This window comes from Nelusetta ayraudi, unplaced genomic scaffold, assembly GCF_046127955.1.
Source record: "Nelusetta ayraudi isolate G7.1 ecotype Tasmania unplaced genomic scaffold, CSIRO-AGI_Nayr_v1 ptg000068l, whole genome shotgun sequence".
NCBI lineage: Eukaryota > Metazoa > Chordata > Actinopteri > Tetraodontiformes > Monacanthidae > Nelusetta > Nelusetta ayraudi.
The window spans coordinates 211,956-235,657 of NW_027466118.1; the positions used below are offsets into that span (position 1 = coordinate 211,956).

The 23,702-nt window shown below is 42.7% G+C and overlaps 4 protein-coding genes across 15 annotated transcripts in view; 2 read left to right on the top strand and 2 right to left on the bottom strand.

Annotated features, from left to right (window-relative positions):
* Positions 1-7,006, bottom strand: part of ankhd1 (ankyrin repeat and KH domain containing 1) — a 25,847-nt gene extending 18,841 nt beyond the window's left edge. For 3 of the 9 annotated variants that reach the window (XM_076041592.1, XM_076041586.1, XM_076041593.1), the window contains exons 1-2: positions 4,410-4,882; positions 1,524-1,677 (exon numbers count right to left, since the gene is read on the bottom strand). In XM_076041592.1, the coding sequence (XP_075897707.1) occupies positions 1,524-1,677; positions 4,410-4,688 (433 nt within the window). In that variant the 5' untranslated portion in view covers positions 4,689-4,882. Of the gene's footprint in view, positions 1-1,523; positions 1,678-4,409; positions 4,885-6,865 lie in introns of those variants that run through there. The other 6 variants (XM_076041591.1, XM_076041585.1, XM_076041594.1 and 3 more) reach the window with 5 other exon arrangements.
* Positions 6,426-11,862, top strand: LOC142898592 (heterogeneous nuclear ribonucleoprotein H-like). Of its 3 annotated transcripts, none has more exons than XM_076041597.1 (11): positions 6,426-6,624; positions 7,568-7,664; positions 7,759-7,917; positions 7,998-8,141; positions 9,031-9,169; positions 9,899-10,080; positions 10,222-10,334; positions 10,443-10,578; positions 10,663-10,746; positions 10,837-10,929; positions 11,099-11,862. In XM_076041597.1, the coding sequence occupies exons 2-11, from the start codon at positions 7,583-7,585 to the stop codon at positions 11,191-11,193; spliced, it is 1,227 nt and encodes a 408-aa protein (XP_075897712.1). In that variant the 5' UTR covers positions 6,426-6,624; positions 7,568-7,582; the 3' UTR covers positions 11,194-11,862. The 3 variants fall into 3 exon arrangements, with proteins under 3 accessions (XP_075897712.1, XP_075897711.1, XP_075897713.1); XM_076041596.1 differs by having other exon boundaries at positions 6,433-6,624; positions 10,195-10,334; XM_076041598.1 differs by having other exon boundaries at positions 6,439-6,624; positions 10,195-10,334; positions 10,837-10,933.
* Positions 11,857-18,532, bottom strand: rufy1 (RUN and FYVE domain containing 1). The gene is made up of 17 exons (XM_076041595.1): positions 18,163-18,532; positions 17,565-17,744; positions 17,364-17,481; positions 17,176-17,277; positions 16,957-17,080; positions 16,669-16,730; positions 16,454-16,589; positions 16,239-16,340; positions 16,032-16,148; positions 14,353-14,520; positions 14,169-14,266; positions 13,965-14,084; positions 13,520-13,649; positions 13,099-13,193; positions 12,939-12,987; positions 12,768-12,845; positions 11,857-12,671 (listed from the first exon to the last, which is right to left on the bottom strand). The coding sequence occupies exons 1-17, from the start codon at positions 18,494-18,496 to the stop codon at positions 12,528-12,530; spliced, it is 2,157 nt and encodes a 718-aa protein (XP_075897710.1). The 5' UTR covers positions 18,497-18,532; the 3' UTR covers positions 11,857-12,527.
* A 1,336-nt stretch (positions 18,533-19,868) lies between these two features.
* Positions 19,869-23,192, top strand: hbegfa (heparin-binding EGF-like growth factor a). 2 transcript variants are annotated; one of them, XM_076041527.1, is made up of 7 exons: positions 19,869-19,927; positions 19,963-20,029; positions 20,719-20,973; positions 21,103-21,301; positions 21,396-21,551; positions 21,700-21,786; positions 21,919-23,192. In XM_076041527.1, the coding sequence occupies exons 2-6, from the start codon at positions 19,990-19,992 to the stop codon at positions 21,770-21,772; spliced, it is 723 nt and encodes a 240-aa protein (XP_075897642.1). In that variant the 5' UTR covers positions 19,869-19,927; positions 19,963-19,989; the 3' UTR covers positions 21,773-21,786; positions 21,919-23,192. The 2 variants fall into 2 exon arrangements, with proteins under 2 accessions (XP_075897642.1, XP_075897644.1); XM_076041529.1 differs by lacking the exon at positions 21,700-21,786.
* Positions 23,193-23,702: the final 510 nt, after the last annotated feature.

Genomic DNA, 23,702 nt, shown 5'->3' on the forward strand with positions numbered 1-23,702 from the left:
TCTCAACCAACTAGCACAGACAAAACAAACCGCCGTGGCGATTTAACATTTAGTCAGTGGAAGAGGGCAACACTTCAGATACGAGACAGCAAGAAAGTAAAAATAAGGCCTGGGTGGTGTTAAGGCTGACAAACTAAGAATCAAGGCGCTGCGGCGACGAATATCTTGCTCTTTAATTTACAACAAAATAAAAGAGTAGACATCAGGGGCAAGCTGGCGTTAAAAAAAAAAACAACTGCAAACGCTGCAGGCAAATTAAAGACGTTGAAACAATTAAACTTTACGTTTCTCGTAGGGGTTACTTATTACGTCAAGGTTACCAAGGGAAGATTTACTAGCGCAAACGGGGAGAGATAGAATGCATAGCTTACGGTAAACAGCGAATTACGCCATGCATCATACAGATCACATCAAGACAGAAAAGAAACCGCAGGCAATGAGAAAATTGTGACCATATCTTAACATAGCGGGAGGCCGGTTAGACACTGAGTGGAGGGACCATATTACAAATTTGCCTACTTGGGACAATGGGCTTGTTCAGGACGTGGTTGGCAAAAGCTTTGCATGAAAACAAATTTGTTCTTAATTAGCACAATGCTAACACACCGACATGCTCTTAGTGCAATAATCCAACAAATAAATTGTGTGAGCTCACCTTGTAAGAAAAATGCCAACGACTGAATAAGAGTCTGTGACCACAACTGACCAATTGTTGTCTCAAGAATTCTACAAACCTATATGCATTCATCTTTAAGTGCAAAAAAGTCAAGTAATCAATAATCTATAGACTATATGTTTTAAATTTAAAGAGTAAAAATAATAAACTCTTAAATCTATCACTATGACAATGTGCACTGCATTCTCAACCACTAGGGCGCTTTAGAGGTAATTCAACAAAAGACTGACTAGTCAGGGAGAATGGGGACTAGAACAAGATTAGCCATTAGCCGTTGGACGTAGGCTCTCAGCACACTGCAAAGGCTCAGGCACGGTAGTGCTAATCTCTCAGGTAATGTTCACAAGTACGAACGAGGACAGGACACTCAGCCCGAATAAATTAGTCAACAGAAATTCTTTTCCGGTACGATTACAAGTGATGATCACACAATTTGTCTGGATACCATGTTCAGTGAGAGGGCAGGAGAACGACCTCCTCCAGCAAGTGGCATAAGGTCTTCTATAAAATACTTCCATTTTCTTTGGATGTTAAAATATTGAACAATGTTTTTTTTTTAAGAAAGAAAAAGGCTTTCCACAATTTAAGATGTGACTGTAGTGGCCAACTGACTTTAAAAAAAAAAAGTGTTTGTGGGCAAGGCTCAAGCATCATGACTGTCTCAGAATGTTCTGTGTAATTATTAAAACTCATTAGAGGGAGCTGAAAGCTCTGTATTGCAGGTCTGAAACACTAACTCATAGCCAAAGAAGTGTGGCTATGAATAGACTAGTTAAAAAAAAAAAGATTTTAAATTCTTGAATGAATAGAAGAAAGCATGACTGGAGGCCTCGCATGGGGACTGTACCTGCAGCTTCGAGAAGAGCTTCAAGTCGGGCTTGCGTCTCTGGATCAACGGTCCTCAGATCTACTCCGTCTGTAGCGCTGGACAAAAGCAACTCTGACGCCGTCTTCATGATGGGGTTATCAAGGTCTTCCTGGTCCAAAATGAACGACTCCACCTTTGGCAGGGAGCACATAAACTTTAAGTAAAATTAAGCAGATACTGACAGACGACTCGGACTATGACAACATAAATGTAGGTTAAAAAACGAAAGCAATATTAAAAAAACAAAAACAAAAAAAACATAACTACACAAGATATGCTCCTCTGACCGCCAGCACTGGAGTCCTTCTCAACAAGGTTAACACAAGAATGGGTTGAGAGGATTTGGATTGAATTAAAAAGGTAACACTTCAAATTTAATCAACTGACACATGGGTCACACTGGCATTAAGAGGAATCCCACCCAACCTTAGGTGATCACTGTAGGTAAATGACATAGAAACATGTATTTGTATGCTCATGTAACTCAGGTTAAATACTTATGGCGGTGTAAACAGAAAAACAAATAATTAAACTGTTTACATACTTATACAGAATTATCTACGTTGTAATCACTCAATAACTCTAGTAAGTAGACTTAACTATTTTACCTTAACCGTTAGTAGCAGATGGACTCATTTACATTTAAAATGCCCACTGTATAGGCAGGACTTCCCACCTATTGACCATTTACTCAATTACACATTAACAAAATAAATCTCAGTAAGCTCGATCAATGAATCTTAAGGGGGGAAAAATTCAAAGATTTTTTTTAACATTAAAATCAATTGAAGTCTTAACACTCCACACTGACAAAGGTAAAGGTGGTATTGTGTTTCCATTAGACCTGTAACTGAAATTGTAGATAAGAAAATCATTTAATGAGGCCATGATTGAAAAAAGTCAACTGTGAGGAACAAAAAAACCCAACACAATCATATATAATCAGCTTTCAAAACAACCTTTGGCAGTCCACGTCTGTGTTGATACCTAAGCTGCAGCCGGCGGTCTGCGCCCGGCTGAGACAGCATGTGTTGGGAGTCAGCATTTAGCGATGTGGGGGAATTCAGCTATATGAATGCTATATGCACACAACAACAGGGCTCATGGGAGGTGTAGTCCTTTGAGGGTCTTTATAAGCAACAATGGACATTAGTCTTCACTGTTAACGAACTACAGTTGCCAGAGTGTCGGTATCCAGAGAACTGGAAAGGCCTAGAATGGCATCTGCTTAATCCCGGGGCTCAGATTTTAGCTGCTGCCCAGAGCATTGAGTTCTGTGCGTGAGTTAAAACACCACAACAAACACACCCATTCAGGCTTACATAGCAGGCTAAAGTGAGTAAAGACACATGACATGGACGAGGCCAGACTTGATTCAAATGCTGAAAATGTCAATCATCAAAATTGGATGTATCTCTTTTGGCTACTTCCCAGGTGATGCTGCAACATGGGTGAGACAGTACAGCAAACTAGTACCAACTAGCATCCTGACTTAGTCGTATGTCATGGCTATAGATTACTTAGCAATGAAGCAGATGGCAATCAGTGCAAATATTAGTTGAGCATTAAAATGACAAATCAACAGGTAATATGTATTGTACATCTTGGGAGTGCCAGTCCTCTCTACACCCATAAATCTTAATGACAGAGTACACATTATCTGTTATACTGCATTTAATAATGGTGTTTTTTTTCTTTTCTTATTATTATATTAACTGCAAACTTGATGACTTGATGCAAATTTCTCATAATGCATGTCTCATCATTTAGGTCTGATGGTTACATACCTGTGTCTGCAGCAGTCACACGAAAGGTTAATTTAATTAAGTGGCAATGTTAAGTTTTTGAATATTTAAAGCTGTGGTTGCCATGTGACCAGACTAGCAATAAAATGTTAAGAGGCTACAGGATGGCATTTGAAGAGCCAGAACCCCCCCCCCCTTTTTTAATTCTAATTTTCAACATATTCGCCATTCCAAAGCCCTTTCATTTCGAAATAATTTTATGTAAAATCTCAAACATTTGTTAAAAGGCTTCACATAAATGCAATCAAAATGAGGGATCTAATTTAAATATTCCTACAGTGTGATGAGCTGAAGATGCCATCACACCTGTCCCCGTGTGCGACTCCCTGTCAATGCAAATTTGGACGCCTCATGACCTCACGCCGATCTAAATCGTCGGAACGCAAATTAAGTTGACACAAGGTGGCAATGGCTGGAAACGGCAGGTGAAAACTCTAACTGGTTTATTAGTCAACACGGCCAGTCGACAATGCGGGCAGTTCCGCGAGTAAGACTTGAACTTAGCAAAAAAAAAAAAAAAAAAAAAAAAAAAAAAAAACATGTCGAAAAGTTAGCAGCGAAAGCATCGGTGTCAATTTACGTTATTTGTTAAAGTGACGTAATTGCACCAAATCTACGAAATGACAAGCGGTTAGATTATCGTGTATGCCCGCGGATTTAAGGCGTCCTTCATATACTGTAAAGCCGTTGGACATCTGCGAACTTACGATGGGTGTTACGAGACGACAGCACCGAACGAGGCCGTCTCCGCTTCCACCCGAACTAGGCCGTGGACACAGCCTACGCTGCATAAATAAAACATTTTAGCCACACAGTGTGAACAACTACGCGTGTCTCACTAAGTATGGTCCACATTACCATCCTACACGCGTATATGAACGGACAACACGTGTTTTTCGATCTCGGTGTTAGTTATTTTGCGAAATTTCAGCGGCCTTGGAGGGGGTGGTTGCAAAATGCGAGCTAACTGGCTAGCTAGCTGAGCAGCCAGCTCCGCGCTAGAAGAGGAATGTTGCCGAGCTCTCTAGTTAGGCTTAGCTAACTAGCTTAGCATAGCTACCTCGGAAACCTCGTCTTCGTCGCTGCCGGATCCTGGACCCGAGGAGAGGACGGCCGCAGCCGCTAGTTTGAAATCCAGTCTTTCTGCTGCAGGTCCGCCTGGTTCGCCGTACAAACGTACTTTCTTTCCACCCACGCCAATCCCAATGCCCCCTAGTCCGACTCCTCCTGGTGTCGCTCCTACCCCCATCCCTGCCACTGGGGAGCGAGGAGTCACCGAGTCAATCTCGTCCTCGAAGCCGTCCGTCAGCATTGCCGTCCCGGCTACTGCATCCTGCATACTTATATTCACTAAACGTGTGTTAACGAGCTAGTTGTTGACTTAAATGTCCGTCGAGGGTCCTTCTTTGAGAATATTTGCTTGTATTACTTCAGGGAATCCACAAACTCTCCCGAAGCGACGGTTGAGGAGGATCTCTTTCCCCCAGCCATTAACTTTCTAACAACCTAACCCGATACGCACTGTTTCTCAGAAAGACCGCCTCTACAGGAAATTATGGCAACCTGATTGGCTTAACAAGGAAGAAGGCCATTTCTCATTGGTCAATTTGCCCGCTTGTCGAATACGGTAACGCAACGTCATGTTAGGTTTACCGATATCACGAGGCTCTAGAACAAACGTCAAGACATGACATGGTAGGCTAACTTAACTGGTAGCTAGCTTAACTAGTTCATGTGAAGTCCTATTGAGAGAATATAAACTGATTGCTTGTTGGCTGAGTACATTGTTCACTATTTTTCTAATTGAACCTTGTTATCCAGTAATATTGCCATATTAAATGGAAATAACAGCATGCTCATACAATTGATCTAAATAAATATATTTTTGGTTAAGTTAGTAAGACCAGAATAAATTAAAATTAAGGACCAAAGCAATAAAATGTATATGTTCAAAACAATCAAAACTAAACAAAATACATCCAAACAAAATGCCTTTTTTTTTTCTTTTTTGAAAAATACAAATATGCATTATTTAAACTTAAATTAAGCTCTTGCAATAAATCAGTTGTGATATAGTTTTGGTTTAGATTAGGGGACATTATCTTTTAATACTACTGAAACATTACACTACTTTGAAGTAATACTTGGGCACAGGATGATAATCTTAGTTAAATTCTAAAAATGCATGTGAAATTTTCCAACAATTAAACTGCCAAATGGCCATCTTTGTGACTGGAATAGGCTTTATAACCAACAAAATAACCAATGCATTTAAATTTTAGTCTGGTAAAAAGGTCCTCCTGAAAAAAAAAACTTTATTCAAAAAAATATCCAGATTCACATTGGATATAATTCCCTCAGTATTATATTTAATAGCAATACTTTCTATAACCTTTCACACGGACATTTTTGTGGCTGATGTTCTACTTGAGCAGTTGTGTCAATGGACACTGAAGCTAAGTGAACTAAAAATGTGGGAAATGTTAAGTGAAGGTAAATTGTTCCTAAATAAAGAAATACCATGACATATCAGTGTTGTTCAAGAAAAAAAATTTTTTTTTTACTAAACAGGATCTGTGTGACTTTTGTTTTACCCAAAATGTAAATCTGTAGTTTAAAACAATGTGCCAAATCAGATGTTGCAAATGGACCTCGTATATTTAAAGAGGTGGGCGGGAGGTGTCTGCTACCTAGGTCTCAGTGTGAAATTGGGTCATATTTGTCACGCTGATTTGGATTTGTTTTGCAAAGATAAAAAGGTGCGATTAGGCGTTTTTGTCATGGCATACTTTACACTAAAATAATTGTCACATTGAATCCTGAAAACACAATTCCAAGTTAGTTTTAGATCGCCTTAAATAAGGTTAGTATGATTTTGTAGGCCAGTCAGGAGATGTCGCCCGCCCGGCCAAGGCGTAGAGCGGCTACGTCATCATTTTTGGGCGTGGACGGAGGCCAATTGGAGGTTTGCGGCAATGCCAGATGTGGCAAAAACCCACGCTTTCGGTCTAAATCCAATTTTTAAAATTGTTACGTCAGAATAACATGCATTAACACTGGTATTGGTTGAACGTGTCTTTAAAATAGTTTCCCGTCGCAAATACAGTAGCTGTGTCTGAATTTGGAGAATGTGCATGTGGATTGGAAGTGCGTCATTGGTTCACGAAAGGGGGATGATTCGCTGATCCTGGCAACCCGGCTACAAGGCTTCAGCGGTTTCACACGGGTCCTCTGTCCATACATAATCCAGCGTGTTCTATCTTCGATTGAATCAGGTAATCCAGTCAGCGATGTTATTCTTGATTTTACTTTTCAAAATCGAACTTTTGCCCTTAAATTATTCACCACATCTAAGAATGTGTGCACAGTATGTTATTACTACGCAGTTACTTAGCGAATACTAGCTCAGAAGCTAACCGTTTCTCAATGCTATTAACATGGCGCCGTCTGAGAGGGCCGCTTTTGTTCTTGTGTCTGGGTGCGGTAACATTAGTAAGTGTGAGGGGAGCTACGCACCTTGTGAGATTCAACGTTTTGATGCAGTTCCTTTCACAATACCTTCCACTTTCTATTAAAATCCGCCGGAACGCGCGGCCATCAATGCAATTGAGACCTAAAAGTAACGTAAGAGCACATCGCGCCTCTCACAGTAACTGTGAATGAATGCGTGTTTGTTCGTCGTGGATCACCGGATAATTTCACTTGGACTTTTGTCTTCCGCGCCACGCAACCTTCAGACAGTAAGATTTCCCATTATAGGGACATTCTACAAACTACCGGTGTACAGCCTTTCCCCCCCCACATTGAATTGGCGCTGGTAATTTTTTTTTATTTTATTTAAAAAAACGACCCCAAGATGGCGCTACCAACCAGGTCTCTTTAATGTCTAATTTGTTTCTTCTCCATGTGGTTTAATGTCCGCTCCTTCGAATCGATTTAAAGGAAGACTTTGATCACAAGAAAATTCGAGTGAAATCCTAATCCGCGTTCAATTAGATTTTGTTTGCCGTTTGCTTTCGATCTCACGACATTTCCGTGTGTGGAGGAAGAGGTCGAAGAGGTATCTGCACATTGGGCAGTCAGTCGACTCGAGGGCCATGTGACACTAAAGGACGCTCAGATTGTTCTGAATGCAGAATATACCATAAGCTAATTTGTGTTTTGGGGTATAAATGTATAAAATGTATAAATATGTAAATGATCTCTTTTCACTTTCAGCAATTGTAACCAGTCATGTCTGATGAGGGCTATGTTGTGCGCATCCGGGGTCTCCCTTGGTCTTGCTCGGTGGACGAAGTACAGAGGTTTTTTTCAGGTATGTGTCTACTTATCGTGGCTTTTAAGAACACTCCCCGACGAATTAAGCAAATCAAAAATGGCTTCATGAGACCCCCCTCTCCCTCCTGCAGACTGCAAGATTGTCAACAATGGTGGCGGCGGCATCCACTTCACCTACACGCGTGAGGGTCGTCCCAGCGGCGAGGCCTTTGTTGAGATGGAAACCGAGGAAGACCTGAAGATTGCAGTCAAGAAGGACAGAGAAACGATGGGTCATCGATACGTAGAGGGTGTGTACATCTGCTTAAATTATGTCGCGGTTCAATTCAATTTTAGGCCACAATGTCTTATAATCGTTACTGCGATGCAGTTTTCAAGTCCAACAACGTCGAGATGGACTGGGTCATGAAGCATACGGGTCCAAACTGCCAGGAAACAGCAGGGGACGGACTTGTCCGGCTTCGAGGCCTTCCTTTCGGCTGCAGCAAAGAGGAGATTGTACAGTTTTTCTCAGGTATGGACATGCTTTGCTTGCTGATTACATGTAAGATACTTGTAAAGTTGTTGGGTTAAGAGGTTTTTTTCCTCCCTTTACTCTCTCTGATGTCTTCCTTTGTTTCCTTCATCCTTCGGACATTTACCAGCTCTCATCATCAGTGTTTTCAGACAAGTCAACAAGCCAATGGAAAATAATTGGGAGTTTTGCATAGATTCTGACTTAAAAAAATGATACCAGAAAAGGAAGCTTCCGACATTTTAAACGGTGCCAATGTTTGATGGCTTTTTACAAAGGCTAATTTCTTTTCTTCCAGACATCCTCTTCCATCGCATCCATCTCAAGCACGTTATAACATTACTTACTTAAAAAAAAAAAAGAAAAAAAAAGCTATAAATTTAAAATGACTTTTGCGCACTGGGATTTTAATCAATTCACTTGGTTATCACTAATTCATTATGTTTAACTAGTTAGCTTTCTTTCTTTCTTTTTTTTACTCTTTTCCTTTACATAACTTTCTCTTGCAAACATTTTCTTATATGCTCTTCTATCACACGTATTGGATTTTTAAAGGGCGAGCAGTAACAAAAAATCATGTCACCTTCCAGGACCTTCTTCTCTCTTCATCACCACACCAATACTAGCCTGACGCTCCCAAAAGCGCCTCTTTCCATATTCTTCCTCTATCCACTCATCTCTGTTTTACGCCCAAGTGCAATAACTGCAAGCCCTGTAAAATAACCAGTCACTGGTTAAAACAAAGAAAAAAAACAAAACTTGGTATGTGTGATGATGTATAGAGTTTTTCCATAAGTTCTAATATCTCTCTTTAGGGAACGTTTTCTCTGTGATTGGGCATGTGATTTTAATATGTCCCCTGCTGGGGTTATCTGTCCTTGGGTTGAAGGGTTGGAAATCGTGCCAAATGGGATAACATTGCCGGTGGACATCCAGGGGAGGAGTACGGGGGAGGCCTTCGTGCAGTTTGCTTCACAGGATATAGCTGAAAAGGCTCTAAAGAAACACAAGGAAAGAATAGGGCACAGGTGGGGATGGTTGGTTGGTTGGCTGGATAAGTTGCTCTCATGGTGTACACTCTCAACATCTGATCCAAATGCAACAGGACACAATACAATGGCTAAACTATTTAATGACATTTTTAGCTTAAAACATTTGCACACTCTAAAGAGTCTAAAGGCAACGCATATCAATGGGAAGCTTAGTGCTTGGGCACTATTTGAACGCTAAACACATCCTTAATTGAGGTATCTGATCAAAACATGATAAAAATGAATTTGATTAAAAGTGTATAATCAACGTTGATAAATAATAAAAAGAAATGGTGTCACAGCACTAAACATTAGTCCAGGTTAAAACACATGATCAGGAGTCTCCCTGCGAGGGCCACTGTAGGCGTGGATCTGGAGCCCACTGTTGCAGGTAATGCTTAGCTTGAGTTGCCGAGGAGCTGAGGCCCTTTCAGCCCCTTTACAAGCAGGAAAGTGGAAACACTGCATCGATTCAGATACCACTGCAGGTAACCATAAGCAAAGTGTAAAAGATAGGAAGGCCATTCATAATTTGGACAGCATTTGCTGACTTTGTAGACTACTCTCCACGCTATGATCATCAAGCAGCTTAGCACTGTAAGATTCTGTTGTTGCCATGGATTGATTTACCAATGAGCTTCTGCATAGCCGAGTTTGATCAGACATGAGAATAAGCAGCCTCGCCTGCCACGAGTCCTCCTCACTGTGGCGTGTCCATGCTCGTAGGTACATTGAGATCTTCAAGAGTAGCCGTGCTGAGGTGCGGACCCACTATGAGCCGCAGCGGAAGCCCATGGGCATGCAGAGACCCGGCCCCTACGACCGGCCGTCTGGTGGCCGCGGCGGCTACAACATGGTCAGCCGAGGAGGATCCTATGACAGGATGCGCCGTGGAGGCTACGGTGGAGGTCAGTATGACGCAAAATTGACTTTAAAAAAATCTGATTTGCATGATCAATATCCATCCAGTGGATGGCCCCTGCTGTGTGTTCATTCATGCGTAGCTGCAGCACAATTTTCAGGTGCTGATCTCCCTTATTCCTGTAAAGGTGTATCGGATGGACGCTACGGCGACGGTGGGTCGTCGTTCCAGAGCACAACGGGCCACTGCGTCCACATGAGGGGTCTCCCTTACAGAGCCACAGAGTCTGACATCTACATTGTAAGTCAGAGAACTCGACAGTGGCTGAGACTGGAATCTGCACAACTCGGATCCAGCTGCAGGTGCAAATGGAACTCACATATCTTGTTTGCATTTTTTTTCCTGCAGTTCTTCTCACCGCTGAACCCGGTGAGGGTCCACATCGAGATCGGTCCCGACGGCCGAGTGACCGGCGAGGCCGATGTAGAATTTGCAACTCACGAAGATGCTGTTGCGGCCATGTCCAAAGACAAGGCTAACATGCGTAAGTTGTATTGTGTTTGTTGTTGCTGTTATCTGTTTGTTTTTTTTACATGCTGATCTTCTCTAATGGCGTTTCCCCTCACAGAGCACCGCTACGTGGAGCTGTTTTTGAACTCAACAGCAGGGGGCAGCAACGGCGCTTACGGCAGCCAAATGATGGGCGGCATGGGTGAGTTGCAGAGACTTGACATTCAGTGGTTGGTCTTTCGGCCTGTGCATAAAGGCACTCAATACATGTGGGTCCTTTATGTTCTCACAGGGAACCAGTCGTCTTACAGCGGAGGGCAGCTAAGCTCAGGATATTCTGGAGGATACAGCAGCCAAGGCAACATGGGAGGCTACAGTGACTATAGTGAGTTTTTAACTCGTGCCTTCCACGTCTTTGACTACATTTAACAACATTCTACACCAAACCAGGAATCATTTTGTCTTGCACAGCAGCAGCACGGTGTGGATGATTTGTGCATGACTTCCTGATGAACTCCACGGTCCTATAGTGTGTATTTCCTCTCTCTTGTTAGGTAACCAGGGCGGAATGGGAAGCAGTTACTACGGCGGTGGTGGCGGAGGAAGCAGAGGCTCAATGAATGGACTGGGTGGCGGATGGGGAATGTAGTTTTTTTTTTTTCCCCTCTCCTTAAATTGATGTTTATTGTTTTTTTTTTAACAGCATTTTGCTGGAAGGACTGGAAAGTCCCACCTAGCAAACATAGATTAGGGTTGGGTAAAGTCATTTTGAAAATACTGAGGTATAGGTTTTGTATTTTTTTAAGAGGATAATCTTGAGAAAGAAATATCATCAGGGGTTACAAATGTTGGCAAGGAGTTGTTTGTTGTCCCCCCCGTTTGACCCGTTGTCTCGGAGACCATGCTTTAAGTTTTCATTACCACAAAGTGTTGTTCACTCATGTGTTGTTCTCCTTCAAGCGCCTGGCTACTTCCCGAGTGAACTTGGTTTTTTTTCCGTATTCTTCTTTTTTCATTTTTTTTTACACCTGAGTGCATGACCGGAGGAGAGAAACCCTTGTTCATTTTCTCCTTGGAGTTAAAGCCCTTTTACTTTCCAGTTCATCCCACTGTAAGACTTAATGTGGTCAGGGCATGTTTTGTTTTAAGGTATGACTGTTGATTAGGCGCAACTCTTAAGTGAGCGCTAGGTTTAAGGCAAGTGAATTTCTAATCGACTGAAATGAAGGTTTCTACTGCTCCAAATGCTATTTGTATTTTCTGTGCATAAAGTGAATAAAACTTGTCTGGAATAATTAAACAAAGCACCCACTGAAAATGACCAGGCTTTATTTCATTTATCAAATTCTTCGATTAAAAAAACAAACAAAAAAAAAACACGTGGTTATTCTTTTCTTTAAGAAAGCTGTTGACACATTCCACAAAACTTTGTAATAATACATTCTAAAATAGATCATTTGTTTTGGTTAACATTCTACAGTCATTTACACAAGTTTGCATGTTACAGCACGAAGACCGCAGCTGTAAATGTTGCCAAGGAGATGCATAATAGCACATCCAAGTCAAGTTTTCAGCAAGCCAGTCGAGCAAATGGTCCTCAGAAAACGGAACAAAAAAACTGTTACTAACGACCTATGTCCTCGGTTTGTTTAGATTAGAATTGAACTCGGTCAAAATGTTAGATGATGGATTCGCTTAGTAGTGTTAATTCAGCAAAAAAAAGTTGTAATGTTGTAACTTGCAGGATGCAGTTGAGTGTTTTTCAGCCTAAACCGAGTTGGTTTAACTAATCAAGATTTAAGGAAGCCCCTGGATTTATGGCCAATAAAGAAGCCCTGAATTTCAAGGGACGCCTGAAGTGGACACTAAGCAGTAACATTCTCAGATTAGATGGCTCTCTGTAGATGCATGGTAGTTTAATTTAAAAAACAAACAATTAAAAAACGACTACTTGATGAACGTGTCCGGTGTTGCATGGCTTTGTCAGGACGCCGTGGACGAGCTTCTCTGCAGCAGGAGCGAGTGGCACATGTCGCACACTCGCACAGGTCTGGGGTAGGAGGGCAAGGCCAGCTCGTTGCCCGAACAGCTGCTGCAGTAGATGTCGCCGCAGTTCCTACAGTGGTGCTGCCACGCAAACAAAGAGAGCTCTCGGTCAACCCAAGACATGAATTTAAATGATGCGCATAGAAATATGCTGCCGCAGTAAACGGATCTTCTTACTTTTCTGCGCGAAATGGAGAACTCCTTCTGGCACTGCTTGCATTGAGTGGCCTCGTCATCTTTAAGCCAGGCGTGACCCTGACAGGAGGCAGGGACAGCCGGTCAGGACCCCTCACCATCCAATCCAATCAGATACCCCAACATTATTGTTTAATCCCTTACTATTTTTACCTTCAGGGCTTTGTTGACCTCTTTGAAGTCCTCCATCTTAAGTTTAGACCTTAACGTTTGCAGTAATACAAAAAAAAATAAAAAAAATCAGTGTATCAGGTGGCGTACAGAAACAAAATTATGATATACATTTAGAATTTTTTTAAACTAATGTACTGACTGGCTGAGATGCAGTCCCATCTCCTGCAGAGCCTGCTCCTGCTGCTCACACCTCTGCTGCAGCTGCTGCTTCTCCTGCTTCAGTTCCTGCAGCTCCTGCCCCATTAGTTCACAGGAAAACAAGCACCAAGATGACGCTGTTAGAACATGCTGGGGATAATTCACCCATCTGAAGTCCCACAACTTACTTACAGCCTTGATTCATAGATAGATAGATAGATACTGGACCTATGTGAGTTTCTACTGTTTTATGCAAAATAATAGTTTTTCATCCACTCAGTCGCCTGTTTATTGTATTTTGAGCAAGATAACAAATACGTGGAATTACTATTATGATCATTCAGATAGATAATAATAATACACTTGGTCCTGATCATGGGGAAAAAATGAGATTAAAGGTTGGACAGAGAGCTGCCACTGACCCCATGTAAGCCCTGCAGCTGCTGCAGCTGCGTGCGGAGCTCGATGCTGTTGTCCTGTTCCCGCTGTAAGGACTTCTGAAGACTTTGCCTCTGCTCCTTCTCGGCACGCAGCTCGTTCTCCAAACCCACCCTGAGCGAAGGTGAGACCATTTGAGAACGCGTTGGATTGCGTGTGTACAACACTGATCCGTAAGATGACAAAGATGTACACTTGAGCCGAGATAATGAAAGATAAATCAGCGCTGGATTCCTGGAATTGGAAAGCCAATGGTTTATCTAGCAAGGCTGTATTTTCATTTATTGGGAAATAATCACTGAAATGACTCAAGTGCTGAAAGACACAGTTGTATCTGTGGAGGTTAGAATCCCTCTAAGCTGTAATACAGGCCTAACATTACTTAGAAAAAAGGACTCCTGAACAATTTGTGCATGTGCGTGTGTTAACCTGAGTGTATCCAGGTCTGTCAGCTGCTTCTGCAAAGCATCCACCTTTCCCTCCAGTTCCATCCTCATGTCCTTGTCTGACTGGTCGCTCTGTTTGCTCTGCTGCTCAGAGGTCTGCAGTCTGCAGCGCACAAAACAATGAGGAAGGAGCAGGATCAGTTAACGGAACGTCCTAATTACACATGGATTCACTGTGTGTACGCACCGTTGCTCCATCTCCACCATGGCCTTCTCCATTTCCTCCATCTTCTTCTCCAGCTGCTCGGCCTTTGCTTGTTTTTTCTCGGCCTCCCGTTCCGAGTTCTGAAGCAGCAGCAGCAGCTGCGTTAACTTGTGTCTGCCGGTGGGTGCAAGAGAAAGCTGCCTGTCGTCCTGGTGCACATACATACCTGAGCTTTGTGGAACATCTGGAGGTTGAGAGTCTTAACTTGGTCGAGCTGGAGTCGCAACGCCGCCAGCGTGTCCTGCTTCTCGTGCGTGTCCTTCTCAAGCAGCTTCATGGCCACCTCCATCTCTTGCTTCAGGCCCACCTGGAGCTCCAACTCGCGCTCCAGCTCCTGAAACACACCGTGCAAACAAATGTAAGTAAATCCGCCGTTATCGTATTAGTTGAGTCTGTCATGAAAAATAAAAATCAAGAAGCACCAATACTGTGTTCTGTTCTGATGTGCATTGACTAGCTGGTATCCACGTCACAGACAAAACTGTCTCATTAACGCTTCAGCCTCTACAACGAAAAGGAGCCGACCGAGTCAACCAGACCAAGGAACATAAATGCTAAATGCAGGTCACATGGGTCAACTTATATTATTGCAATATTGCAGGTGTAGTCAGGGCAGGTCAGTAAATGATATTTATCAGAACGGGCCAGATAATGTTCAGGAAAACTGCTGATTCCCCATGCAGAGGTAACCTTGCACTTTCTTTTTTCTCCCTCCATCTGTTTCTCTGTGCAGTGCTTTTCACACCATAAGCCGTCATGCACCAAAGCACATCTACTGTCATTAGAGGCGTGAGTCTACAGCCTTCAATTATATCCCATTCTCATTTAAACAAAGAGACAACTGAAAGTTCAAAACATGCAATGCTCGGGCTACATATATGTGTGTATATATAAATATTTTTTTCCCATTAACTCTAAGAATAGAGACGACGCCCTGTTCAGGGGTTCTGCTTGCTGCTTCAGCGTCTGTCTGATTTAACAGGTTTTGTTTTCACTTTAAACAGGTCGGGCTGAGGTGATGAGGGCAACAGGTTTTGAAAGGCAGGCAGGCGTTACAGGTTTGTGGTTGTTTGTTTTTATATATAAATACACATATATTTGGAAATATAGGGATGCGACAGTACAGTTTTCCCACGGTGTGGTATGCATCACGGTTTTGGGGCCACGGTACAATTTTGAGATCTTATTTTTCTTATATATCTATATAAAACAATTCTGACTAGAAAAGGCAATATTGTGCTGTAAAAATTATTAAAACACAGACATAATCAAACCTCAAACTTTATTTTTTTTAATTAATTAATTAAACAACCATAAAACCACACCAATTAAACATAACGGTTACGATTATCCATGACACTTGGATAAGACACTTTCCAATTGAATGGGTTGGGACAGGTCAAATAATGTATAATGGGATTTATTTTTATTTTATTTCATTTCATTTTTTTTTTTTTTACAAATAGTGAAAAAATTATTTTAAACAGGCTGAAAATAAATCAGTTTGTATGGATATACTATTACACTCGTTTGAGTGATCTAATGTTGATACGTTCGGTAAACACATGTTGTGTGACCTGCGTGCGCCCCGACGCAGACGTCACTGAAGCGCCGAGCGGCACTTTCTACCACAATAAACAGGTTTAGATTAGCCAATTTTAGGACTAGTTGGACTATAGTTATTATCTTAAGCTGCTATATTGTACTTAGTTTTTTCCCAAAGAGAGATGCTCGAGGTTAATGCATCCCTAATACACACATGCATACAGTATATAGATATATATAACACACACACACACCCCTGCACACCACTAACTGACACACTTGGGACTGCTGATACTGAACCTGGCGAATGCGTTTCTCTTCTTTGTACTGCTTCCAAACCACGTTGTACATCTCGTCAAGCCCTTGTCGCGTCTGTTTGTATGTCTCCAGCTCCACCTGGCTGTCCTGCATGGCTGCCTGCAAAATCCAAAACCAAAACACGCAGTGTTTAAATAGGTCTTCCTCTTTTTTACATTCTATGTCATTTCCCGAATGCGGTCAACTGACCTCCTCCTTTTTCTGGCTGGACTGCATAATGGACTCATTCTGCTGCCGTAGCCGCTCCTGTTCCTCCCGCAGGGAATTGATTCTGTCCGTTGCTGCCGTTAGCTGAGGAAGAAGAGGATAGAGGACAGAGGAATCACACGTGATGACACGCAAAACAACTGCAGTCGCAACTCAAATCCAAGCACAGAGTCAGTCACACACAGAACACATCTGACCTCCTCCACAAGCTTGCTGTTGGTCTTCTCCAAAGAGTCCATCTTAGCCTGAAGGTCGGTGACGGTGCCGCTCAAGTGACGATTCAGCTCCTCGATGTAGTGCTTCTGATCCAATATGGCCGTCATCTTTGAGTCGCTAGAAAGACATTGAAGAGTTTAAAAATACAATTGAAGCTTCTTTGATGCTTAACTCGTATATAAAAATGGAAACTCACTCCTTCTGAGTCTCAGTGTTGGTGGGGTCTTTCAGATAAAGGGAGAAGTCAATGACTCCCACCTAAACAGGTAGGAGAAACTATTAGGATTGTGTTCTGATCTGGCAGTTTCCGTATGTATTTAAACCAAAAACCCTGAGACCAAAGAAAAGTAAACATAGCCCTTAGCTTTTTTTTTTTTTTTAAATAACATGTAACATTAAAAGTGGTGTGGGAGCTGTTAACTGTTGGTAAAATGAGGTCAGGCTGCTGGGATGTGCAAGTCAACAAAAACGCATCTCCACTCACCTGACAATCGAGATCTTCCCCCTTTATACACAGGTTTGCATCGATTACATTGAGGCCCACCAGCAGACCGCCAATCACCGCTCCTTCCTCCTCCATCATCAGTGCTCCAGAGTCATAAAACTCACTTCAGAGAGATTTAAAAGTAATACTGTATGAACACAGCGATATTCTAGTGTGAAACAGTGCAATCAGTGCATATAGCCAATCACAGTCAGTCACCTCAGGAGGTCTTTCCGATCAAGGAGTGCCTTCATGTAGTCAGCTACTTTCTTCTGCATCATTGCTAAGTGAAGCCAAGCCCTTGCCCTTCCTAATCCGGTCCTGAAAAAAATAGTGAAAGTCAAGACAATTAAAACATTTTTCCAAAGACGTTTTTGGCAAGATCGCAAGTGGTAATCATTGCATACTTGATGCTGGGCAGGTCTCTGGCACTTGTGGCAATGTCGGCGGCCTCTGGACACAGCTTCTCAACTAGTTCCAGTGGTCCCCAGATGGATTTGTTTTGTCCAATGAAGGATTTCTTGGCTGGGAGAAGGCGCAATAATTAGTATGGTGGTGTTGACAGTTGCAAGTTGCATATAAATTGAATCAAAGATAAGCAATGGCACCTTTTAATCCATGTTTGAGGCAATGCTCCAGGACGACAAAGAACTGCTGCAGTGGGGGGTATTCTGAGTCCAAAGTCCTACCCAGACTCAGGGAGGACTGAATCAATACTTTGATGCTCAGCTTCATCATGCTGAGAAGATTGGATCTCTCTATTGACACAGGGTCTTTGACAGGCAAAACTGTGAAAGGAAAGGAAATAAAACAAAACAAAACAAAAAAAATATCAGTGGAATGTAATATAAATTAGATGCAGAGAATGACATATAAAAAACGGATTAGAACAAGAAACAGAAATGTAAAGAAAATTATTGAGTTTTCAAAACTAGGTATGAGTTTGGTTGCCAGGCTCATGTTATGGTTAGAAACAACAACACTGCCTGTGTAGTGTAAATTTGAAATACAATGCCTTTTCAGAACAGTGCGAGCGTCTGTGCAGCTGTTGGACCATAACGTTATGCTTTTAGCCCGGGGATCATGTGCCATGACAGCTGACAACAAACCAAGAGGAAGTAGTGACAGACTTTTATGGTTGCAATGCTGTGATACGATTCGGGTGAAATTTGAAGAGTCGCCGCCAAAACACAACGTCTAACTGACCTGGGAGCCGTTTCGAAGCGTTGCCGACATCATTTACGGGCTCAGTCTCAGTCGGGGAGCTGACGGCGGAGCCCTGGGAGGGATTTCTCTGGGAGGCGGCGTAGTTCACTCCGCTGCTAATCGTCTCCGTGGCCTTGCGAGCCAAAGACAGGAGAGGTGCCGACCAACTGTTCTCCGCTGCCGCCGTCACGGGAGACTTCTCGGTCCGGTCGGGCCCGTCGTGGCAGTCGACCTCGCCTTCTGTCTCATCTGCCGAAGCGTCCACTTCGTTTTTTTGCTCACCTGCCTCGCCATCCTCTGCAACTGTGTTTACTTCCTCAGCCTCGTCGGCCATGTTTGCTCCCCCTCCCCTTCCCGAGTCTGGAGTGATCACGTGACAGGATTTGGAACTCTTCTTCTTCTACTTTTTTGGTAGGCTGGAAAGTTTTTTTTGTTGTTGTTATTGCTTGTACTGCCGTCTACAGGACTAAAACAACATGGAACATAGAATAGGCATCCTCACTTCCGCGAAACTGATCATTTCCAAAGATGAAACACAAAAAGCGCTGTTTGAAAACTGAGAAGCTGTACGCTGACATTACAATGGCTGACTGCCTTGCCTTGGCGGTTGGCAAAATACCTATCGTATTCATATTAATCACGTTTTGTATTGTTCGTGCATTGAAAATTAAAAAAACAAACAAACAACAAAACACACACACACACACACACACACACACACACACACACACACACACACACACACACACACACACACAGTAAAACATATTGTGGAATAGAAACCTGCAGGGCATGTTTTACCCATTTGTGAATGTGATACAGAATTTCATCAAATTATATTTTAGCAAAAATATTTGTATTTGTATTTGAATCTCACGTAAATCACTGAATTGCCGCTACTTGGCATTTAACGCGGTTTAATTACTTATAGTTTCCACGTGTGAAATGCTTCCTCGTTTTACCACGAGGTGGCGCAAATAAACAGCGCCTCATGCTTAGAGTGCGCCACGTCTAAATCTGACCGGAAGACTAAGAGCCATTTTAAACAATGTCTATCTATCTATCTATCTATCTGTCTATCTATCTATCTATCTATCTATCTATCTATCTATCCAAATGATTATAGAGGCTACTGACTCCAATTGTTTTATGTTTTTTTTTTTTTTTTTTTTTAAATCTAAACTGAACTACCTCTAAGAAGAGACAAACGCATTAAACAGGCCACTGAGTTTATTTCGATTAAAACAGCTTCCATGACAACTGGTATTCAGCCAGTGTTGTAAATTAGGTCCAAGAAGATAAGAATCAAACAAAAAAAAAAACAACAACAGATCATTATGACCCTGAACCTGATTTACATTTAAATACCGACGGTTTTAGTAAAAACCTGTTCTTTGTTTGCTCTCCAAGACAGTCATTAAATCAATTGCTAATGCACTTTCACACATTAAGTTCAAGTGCACGGCGTGTGTGTGTGTGTGTGTGTGTGTGTGTGTGTGTGTGTGTGTGTGTGTGTGTGTGTGAGTAGGCGTGGTGTAGGAGGGATGCGGCGCATAAATAGGGAGTGCGTCTGTGTTGGGACGCTGTCTCTCTCCGCTCCCTGCACTGAAGCGTGTCTCCGCAACCCTCTGAAGGTGAAGGCAGCCAGACTCATTCATACCGAGACACCGACACCCAGGGGAGAAAAAAAACAACAAAACAAAAAAAACAACAAAACCGAACGGATATCCAAGTATCGGAACTACTGGGAATACTCTTTGATTGTCTTTTTTTTTCTTTTTTCTTTTTTTTTTTTGAAACCACCTGGATCGTTTTTTCACACTCACCATGAGGACCTTCAGTGTTGTTTTCCTCGTTTACGCCTTGGGTGAGTTTCATGTGCTCTCTTTATGAAGGGGGGGAACAGCCGCATGTGTCGGTTTGTGGTGCGTTTTCCTCTTGTGGTTGCTGCCTTCACTGCGCCTCGCATTCATCCGGCCCCCAGAATGGCACAACGTCGCGTAAAACTTCACACAAGCCTTAACTAAAGACAACGGTGTTTTTTTTTTGTTTTTTTTCTCCAAAAGTCTGTTCGCGAGCTAACGGGGTCACCCCCCTCTATTTTAGAAGCGCGCTTTATGTAAGTTGATACATTTATTTTTAAACATGTATTCTTGCCGGTCATTAGCCAACTGTGTGTCCGCCCGTGCGCTACGAGCGCGTTCCGGAGACAGAGGAACGGCGCAAAGCCAACTTCTATTTAGTGATCTCACATCTTGCCCATCGCTTATGGTTCAGACAGGGATTCTTGTGTGTTTCTTGAGCGAGCGGGTTGCCTAACAGGGAGGATCAGTGATGATGGTTGAAAAAAATCCCACCTTGGGCCTCGTAGCGCCAGGTGGGACATGTTCCGGCTTGTCCTCGGAGTCCAGCCCACTTTGGCACACTGACCTGCTGCTGCGCGCACTGAACGCGTCCTAGTAGCTTGACACTAACCTCTAGGCGTTTAACCCCCTCCCCCCCCATCTTATCTTGTCCTGATTTTTTTTTTAACATAGTTTTGTCCAATTCTTTCAGTGATGTCCAGGATGGCCTGCGGCGCTGCTGTGGACCGGCACGAAAGCGACCGACAGCGGAACACAGCTGTGTTCAAGTTGCAGGACACCACCAAAGAAATTAGCGCGGAGGAGGACGGAGGGGTCGCGGCTGCAGCACTAGCGCAGTCTCCTCAGCAAGGCGAGGAAGAGGAGGGAGAGGACTACCATGACGAGTATTCCGATGAGGAGTATGACGACGGCCTCTCTGGGGACTATGAGATAGAGCTGCCAAGAGGTAAGTTTGAGTCCCCCCCACCACTAGAATAGATATGTTGAACCTCATTGTTGCTGTTTGATTGTTTCAGTCTGTCTTTTTTTTTTTTTTTTTTTACTTTATTTAATCGGATTTGTTTTTTTCGTCCAGTTGCCATGTCAAGCAAACCCAAAGACCCCATCACCACCCTGGACGCTGAGAGGACAGAGGAGAAGAGGAGACGAGGGAAAGGGAGGAAGAAGGGCAAAGGCAAGGGGAAGAAGAGGGACCCCTGCCTCAGGAAGTACAAGGATTTCTGCATCCACGGCACCTGCCAGTACCTGAGGGACATCCGCATGCCGTCCTGTGTGTAAGTGTGACGCGTTGAACGTGTTCGACGCAGAGTCGCTGTTGTCTGCCAACGTCCGCTCAGTTATTGAACCCCCGTCCTGTCTCGTGCGCAGGTGCGATCAGGATTTCTCGGGCGAGAGGTGTCAGTTCATCACGCTGCCGGTGGAGAAGCCCCAGGAGGGCTACAACCGGACCACGGCCCTGGCCGTGGTGGCTGTGGTGCTCTCGTCCGTCTGCCTCATTATCATCGGCCTTCTCTTACTGCTCAGGTGAGGAGACTCGCACTGGGACGGACTCCACGAACACACCCCAGCCACCGTACACACACAGACCCAGGGCTTCACTAGAGCAGTAGCTGCTATTGGAAAGCCTTTTGTTTTTCGTTTCCTTTATTTCAATTTTTTTTCTAAATTTCAGGTTTCACAAACGAGGAGCATATGATGTAGAGAATGAAGAGAAGGTCAAGCTAGGGTTAGCATCCAACCACTGAAGAGACAATGAGAGGTGAGTTGTCCAGACCAGGGCTACAAGCACATACACTGATGAATTGTTTTTTTGTTTTGTTTCTTTAGTTTGATTTGACCTGGATGAAAGGAGGTTTTACTAATTTGCCTTTTGATCTGTCTCTCAAAATAGGCACAGATGCAGAAGTTCTACCTCAAAATAGAAGGAGAGAGATGAACCACGCGAGGAGGTCCGAGAGGTCGTGTTGTACATGAAGAAGAAGGAAATGGAGGTGGTCTCCCCCGCAGACCCTCTGCTTGACGTTCAGGTTCAAGGCTGAACGGGCAGCTGAACATATTCCTGAAGACCCGAGGATAGCCTTCCCGAAACTGGAATACTAACGGTCCCGGGGACAGACTGAAGATGTCACGAGCACGATGGGATGAGAAGAGAAGGAAGAGAAGGAAGGAACACGTCCAGACGCCGAGCTGCTTCTTGACCGTGCAAAGAAAACTACAAAATTCAAACAAAAAAAAAACAACTAACAAAACAAAAAAAACAAAAAACAGTCATTTCAGACTGAACTGAAAAAAATCTCATTTGCAAGCTCAAACTGGAATTGTTTTTTTTTTCCTCAAAGAACAGCATTTTGTATTTTCCTGCACAAGTCCACCGTGTTTTTTTCACTTTGTGTACAGTAAACAAGTATATTTATAATTTTAATTTATTTATTTAAACCATGTGTATTTATAGAGATTTAACCGCCTCCGACCTTTTTTCTTTTTTTTTTTTTTAAATAATGTTACAGTTGTTTTTATATTGGACAAAAATATTTATTGAAAAGACGAAAAAAGCAAAAATAGGGCAGAAGCTCTGGACTTCTGGCACTCAATTAATTATTTGAAGCACTGTGATTAACCAAGGAATTGTTGAAACGAAAGAATTTTTTTTTTTTATAGTGTGAAACATTTCAGCAAACAGCTCAGATACTTAAATATTTTTCAGCAGAAGTTTAGGGCCCTCAGTTTCCTTGCTCAGTGGCACATTAATAATGATGATTAAGTAGGGGCCAGCGCTGCTCTCTGTCTCCCCCTACCTTAATGTATCTGGCAGGTTTGGGGAACTGCGGGGCTGTTTTTGTTGTCCTGTGTATCATTTTAATAATGGTTTCATGTCTGCTGTTGTGATACGTTGAGCTGTCATTGATTAACGGCACCGTTTAAAAACTGCACTTATTCAATCTAAACAATCGCTATACAAGTTATATACTGCACTGTATCAAGCTGTTTGATTGGCATGTCATCTTTGTATGGGGGGGAGGTACTCCGTCTCCTCAGCTGTCGAGCAAACTAAAGAAATGTGAATTTAAATGTTCCAACCTTTCAAATCCTGTCCAGCAATTCTGAAGTGATTGTAACTTATGTGATTCTTTTTCCAGAACAACAATAAAAAGGCAAAAAAAATAATTATTTGACTCTTTACTGTTTCTTTCTCGAATTGTCCAAATCAAAAAAATTTTTTTAACAAAGGCACGAGCCCCGGTGGTTGGGTGGGCCAGTTGAAGTAAGGTCAAGTTTATTTTTGCTTCTTGTTTCACTTCCTTAGCCGGATGACATGTATGTCTGATATTTCAGAAATGGCCCAGTGTGGATAATGTTAAACTCAGCGTGCTCTTTTAGCCCATTCCGGGGGCCTTTAATTATAGAAAACACAATATTTTTATTTCCCCTGCTTATGACACGCACATGTCTGCCAAAGCCGCAGCACCTGCATCCTGGCTGCAGTCAGCAACGGCCAGCGTTTTTTTAAATCTTTTTATCCTTGTTACAGAAGTGCATTGCTGCCACCCTAGAAAAAAAAAAAACAGGGCTCAGTCTGACGTTATAACGGGAAACTATCACGTGTTTACGTGCTAATTTTCACGTTATAACGTAATTTCGTGATATTTTTCACGTAAAAACGTGAAACTGTAACGT